General features: G+C 37.1%; 1 protein-coding gene across 1 annotated transcript; it reads left to right on the plus strand.

Moving 5' to 3' along the window:
- Positions 1-1,357: 1,357 nt before the first annotated feature.
- SNOG_16576 (hypothetical protein) lies at positions 1,358-3,043 on the plus strand (the record flags this gene model as incomplete). The annotated part of the gene is made up of 1 exon (XM_001806620.1): positions 1,358-3,043. One exon carries the CDS (start codon positions 1,358-1,360, stop codon positions 3,041-3,043), a length of 1,686 nt encoding a protein of 561 aa, XP_001806672.1.
- Positions 3,044-5,733: the final 2,690 nt, after the last annotated feature.

Consider the following 5,733-nt stretch of genomic DNA (forward strand, 5'->3'; position numbering starts at 1 on the left):
ATTTTATAAGCGCTAGAATATTATATCTTCTAAAGTAAAGTATAAAAGATAGCTAGCAGAACTTCTAGAGTTCTGCCTCTTATAGTAATAATTCTAAAGAATAATATATTATTATATATAGTATATAAATTTATTATAGTATTATGCTATATTACTATATAGTTATTTTAGTAGAGAGACTATAGTACTTACTTAGATATAGTGCTTGCTTATAAACTACGTTATATCTTAACCTTTTTATAAGTAGAATTTTCTAGTTCTACTTTATCTTAAGCTTTAGCTAGCTACTAATAAAGTATAATACTTAGTTCTTACTTATAAGTAGAGATAGAGAATTCTAGCTATAGTTAGCTAGCAGAGTATCTACTATTTATTATATATTAATACTCTAAGAAGAAAAGCTTTATTAATTAAGATCTAAGATCTACTAAATAAGAGACTATTCTTTAATAGAGTATAGCTTTTAATTAATATGCATTATTTTATATAGAAAGAAGATATCTTAAAGACGTTATTAAAGAGTTATATAAAGTATCTTATAAAGCTAAGCAGCTTTATATTAGCTCTAATTTTTTTAGATTAAAGCGCTTAAGTAGCAAGAAGATACCTGCCTTCTTTTTTAGAGGCTTAAGAGTATTATAAGAGAGTTATAGTAGATAAGATAAGACGCGTTGCACGCGTTTTAGTAAGGTAGCCTACCTCCTAGTAGAACACGTTACAAGAGGGATGCATAAATCGATGGGTAGTAGGCGGCGAATCTTCTACCATAAACGACCAATCTCCATACAAAATTCGTCTGTGCACCAGGACCCACTACTTATCGATTCATGCATCCCTCTTGTATGTCAACCTCCCCCGCGCGTTCCCTCCTTCGCATCAACACTCCATCTCGAATCGCCTTCTAACGGAGCGGAGGCCGTGATTTGCGGACGAACAAGATGGTCGTCAGGCAAAGACCCTGAGAGTCATGGCCTCTTCCCGCTTCAAGTTAGATTGGGCCCTATCCGCCCTGCAATGCCACCGTGAAACAGCTGAATCGCCGTACTGCTCAACGGCCCGACTTTGAACAACGCAGAAACATTAAAGCACAATTTCCACGTTCATTCAGCGTGCGGACCGAACGCAACATGTATATGATAACCCAGCTACAACGGGCTTAATATGTTTCGAACGCTTCCATGAACGATCCGGAGGGGCAGGTTTATATGGCCACTATAGGTAGGGGAAAATCGATGTAAAAGTCAATCGTTTCCACATCCGTTTTCTTCAGCTTTCGTGTCTTTGCGCACGTATCCATTCTTTCTTAGAGCACAGCTCATTCACATTCATTTCTGTCTGGTCATTATTCACCTTGAAGATGAAGCATTTTCAACAATTACTCGTCGCCGGAGCGGGCTTCTCTTGGGTAGCGCACGCCGTCAATACTCTCGTCGATGTTGGCTATGCAAAGTATCAGGGAACCGTCGTCGACTCAGAGCTTGGTGTCTCTGCTTGGAAAGGCATGCAGTACGGGGCACCACCTACTGGCGAGCGTCGGTTCGCGGCGCCGCAAAACCCTATCGTCTCCGGTCTCATCAACGCCACTAGACACGGTGCAACATGCCCACCTAGCCGTCCTGATGACTGGACTGTTTCCGGACCCAACGACCGCTTCACCATTGCTGAAGACTGTCTTTACCTGAGCGTGTATGCGCCTTCCAAGGCCCGCGTCGACTCGAAGCTGCCAGTTGTGGTGTTCTTCCAGGGAGGTGGCTTCTCGTCGCAGTCTAGCGCGAACTGGGATCCCACTGAGATTGTGGCAGACGGCCAGGTCGTCTTTGTTCAATTCAGCTACCGCGTGGGCTTGTACGGTTTCCTCAGTAGTGAAGCGGTCAAAGCAGGAGGTGGTGATGTCAATGCTGGGCTTCGCGACCAGATCAAGCTCCTCGAGTGGGTTAAGGAGCATATCGACCAATTCGGTGGTGATCCAGACCACGTTGTTCTTGATGGAGTCAGTGCCGGTGGATCCTCTGTTGCGCTCATGATGGCGGCCAACACAGGCAAGAAGCTGTTTGCTGGCGGTATTATGGAGTCGGGTGGCTGGGTTACGATGCGCACTCCAGCGCTGGGCGAGGAGCAATACCAGTGCTTGCTTGAAGATAAGGGGTGCGCTAATGCGACGGACGGCCTCTCCTGTCTACGTGCGTTGAACGAGTCGGCTATCCGTTCTTCCAACTGCTGGTTCAACCCCAATATCGATGGCGACCTCTACACCGACTCGCTTGTGAACCTCTTCGACCAGGGTAAGTACGCAAAGGTACCGACGATCATGGGCACCTGCGCTCAAGAGGGCACAAAGTACAACGCGCCAGAAGATCTTAACACTACAGCCGATGCAGTCAAATGGGTGGCCAATCAAGACCCAAGCTTGAGCAACTCTTCCATCTCGATCATCGACGATCTCTACATGAAGCCCGCGAAGCCTTCATTCCCCGGAAAGGGACTCTACTGGCGCCACGCTGCTGACGCCATTGGCGACATCGGAACCCACTGCCCGACCCGCAACATCCAGAACGCGATCGCGCGCGACGACGTACCCACGTACAACTACAAGTATGCTGTGCAGGACCCAGCCGACGAGGCAGTCGGCTACGGCGCCTGGCACACCGTCAACGCATATGCTTTCTGGGGCGTAAACCGCACCGACGGCAGCGAACCACCCAGCTACTTCACCACCAATGCGCCTATCATCAAGCATGTGCGCAGCTACTGGACCAGCTTCATCCGTAACCTTGACCCCAATACTGACCGCGCTAACCGTGCTGTTGAGTGGAAGCCGTATACTGGTGCCGACTCGCGTGAGAGGCTCTTCATTCAGACGAACAATACGAAGATGGAGCGTATGAGCCCTGCGCAGGCGCTAAGGTGCGATGTTGTCAGGCCGATGAGCGACAACCTCGGCAAGCCGGTTAGAAAGGGTGTTGTTACGGAGTTTGATGCGCAGTTGGCGAAGAAGGTTAATGTGACTAGTGATAGTACCGCATGGAAGAAGGGGAAGAAGTAGGCAAGGAACTTTGCGCTGCACTACTGAGCGACAGACGTCAGATGAGTCTCTCTATTCTTAAAATGAGCTTCATGGCATTTTATCCTGTCGCTGTACATGTTCTCCAACTTATACTTTATTCCACTTTTCTTAGCTTCAGCAGCGGCCATGTAGCCATCTTCCTTCGTCTGCTTGTACATGGCCTTGCGAACCTCTTTCAACGACTAGAAAGTAGGTTGATTCCGTATGAGCGACATATGATCCTTTCATTCTAGGTTACTTACATGTTTCCTCTGTAAAACCCTTAGTAGGCTCACTTGCGTTCGATGTTACTCCAGAAGCTGTTGCGAACTACAGATTCTTAAGAGAATAGAGTGCTTTCGCTAGAGTATCTGTTCAAAGCTTTAAATTGAACTAACGTGAATCACTACTAAGCAGTCTAACCTCACTAAAGCGGACTACTTTCTTCTAGAAATATATATCCTTTCTCTATTTATTCTAGATACAAAATATAAACTAGAAGTATTATTAAAAAATAAGCTAGACTAAAAGAGAATAGTAATTACTTTTTACTATTAGCATAAAAAAGTAATAAAAAAAGTATAAAAATATATAATTTAGTATTAGCTAATAGTCTTAAGTAAGGCTAGTATAAGCACTACTAACTAATATCTAAACTTCTTAAAAATTACCTTAGGCATAATAATAACTACTTTGCTCTAAGCTAGGCTTAAGAAGTATAATTTTTATAGTATACTTAACTATAGAAAAGCAGTATATATAGTTATATATAAGTTAAAAATAAATTTTATATTAGCTATATCTAAGTCTTATAGTCTTCTATCTTATTATATTATATTATTATTATTATAACTATTCTCTAATATTCTATAATCTAAGAGAACTATTAAAATATGCTTATCTTAAGCTCTTTACTATTCTTACTAATATCTTAACTTTAGTAGATTATATTATATTAGTATTAATACTTATATTTAGAGATAATTATAATATAGCTCTTACTTATTTAAGCTACTTTAAATATATTAGCTTACTAGCTATATTAAAAGATACCTAATAAGTAGATTACTATACTACTATACTATTAATATTATAGAATTAGTTCTATAAGTTATTACTTAAGTCTCTTACTACTAACTATCTTCTTATATAATATAATATTAGCTATATTATACTATAAAGTAGCAAAGTAGTTATATACTTTATAACTATAAATATAATTAAGATATATTAGCTTAGATATACGCTGCTAAGTTATTATATTCTTAGACATAATTCTTATATTAATAAGAGAGTAGTAAATAAGTAGGTAGTAATACTAGTAAACTAAATAGCTAAGAGTTAGATAAAAATAAAGTAGTATATATATAAAGTAGTATTTATTAAGAAGCTATAGAAGCTAGTTATTAAAACCTTTTTTAAGTAGCTAATAATTAGATAGCTAATATTAAAGAGCTTAAGTTAGTTTTTATAGATAGAGTAAAGTAGCACTAGATATAGAGATAAGATATACTAAGATAATAAGAGTAAGCTTCTATAAAGAGTATAATATATTAAGTAACTTAAAGTATAAAGTTAAAGATACTAAACTATAAGAGTTCTGCGTCTTATCTATATACTAGTATTATCTTATATATTCTATATTATTCTATATTATTCTATGCATAAGATATTATAAGATATTATAGAATTTTATAGAACGTATATAACTATTCTATAGTTACTTTCTACTAAGACTATAGAATTCACTACTGACCTTATAGAGTAGTGTTATTAATTAATTCTTATATACTAATCTCTATGCTAACTCTTCTTAGTTAGCATTCTATATCTTATAAAGACTGCTATGCCTCTTCTTATAGATTTATAATACTATTCTCTTCTTCTATATTTGTATTCTTATAAACTAACCTTATAGTTTTCTGTAGTACTCTATATTATTATACTATTAGTAATTAGATTAATAGTCTTAGAGAACTTACTATAGTTATATATTAATACTATTTAAAAAAGAATCTAGAGTAACGTAATCTACTACTAAGTAACTTACCTTACTAAGTAATCTAAAATTTCTTAGTATAAGAAACTTTAGTTATGCATCTTTAATTTTATTGCTATCTATAAGAGAGCCTATATCTATTATGCCTATATCTAATTTAGAAGATACTTCTATATTCTTTTTATATATTTATATATTATACTTAGTTCTACTATAGTTTTTATAGCGCTATATAGCTAGTTAAGCTCTTTCTTAACTATTTCTACTATAACTCTTCTTTAACTACTTAGTAGCTATAGATGCCTCTATAGCTACTTATATTACTACTTTACTATACTCTATAATACTACTCTACTAGATTTGCTTATGCTTATATAATTTCTGCTTAGTTATCTCTACTAATTGCTTTTTAAGCTTATAAATCTAGGTATATTAAAAGATATTTTTATATAGTATTAGCTTACTACCTTTTATAAGCTAAGAGAAGCTAGTCTAGGCTAAAATAAGTAACTAGAGTAAGAAATTGCGTATAAGCTTTAACTAAGATCTAAACTTATAAGTATTACTTAGAGTCTTTAATTGCTATAGAGTTACTAAGAGAAGAAGTTCTAGTAGAGTATATAGGCGCACTTTAAGATAATCTAATACTATCTATATATTAATAGAAATAAGTTCTAAAGCTTTAAAGGCC

Source organism: Parastagonospora nodorum (genome assembly GCF_000146915.1).
Source record: "Parastagonospora nodorum SN15 chromosome Unknown scaffold_57, whole genome shotgun sequence".
In the NCBI taxonomy this organism is placed as follows: Eukaryota; Fungi; Ascomycota; class Dothideomycetes; order Pleosporales; family Phaeosphaeriaceae; genus Parastagonospora; species Parastagonospora nodorum.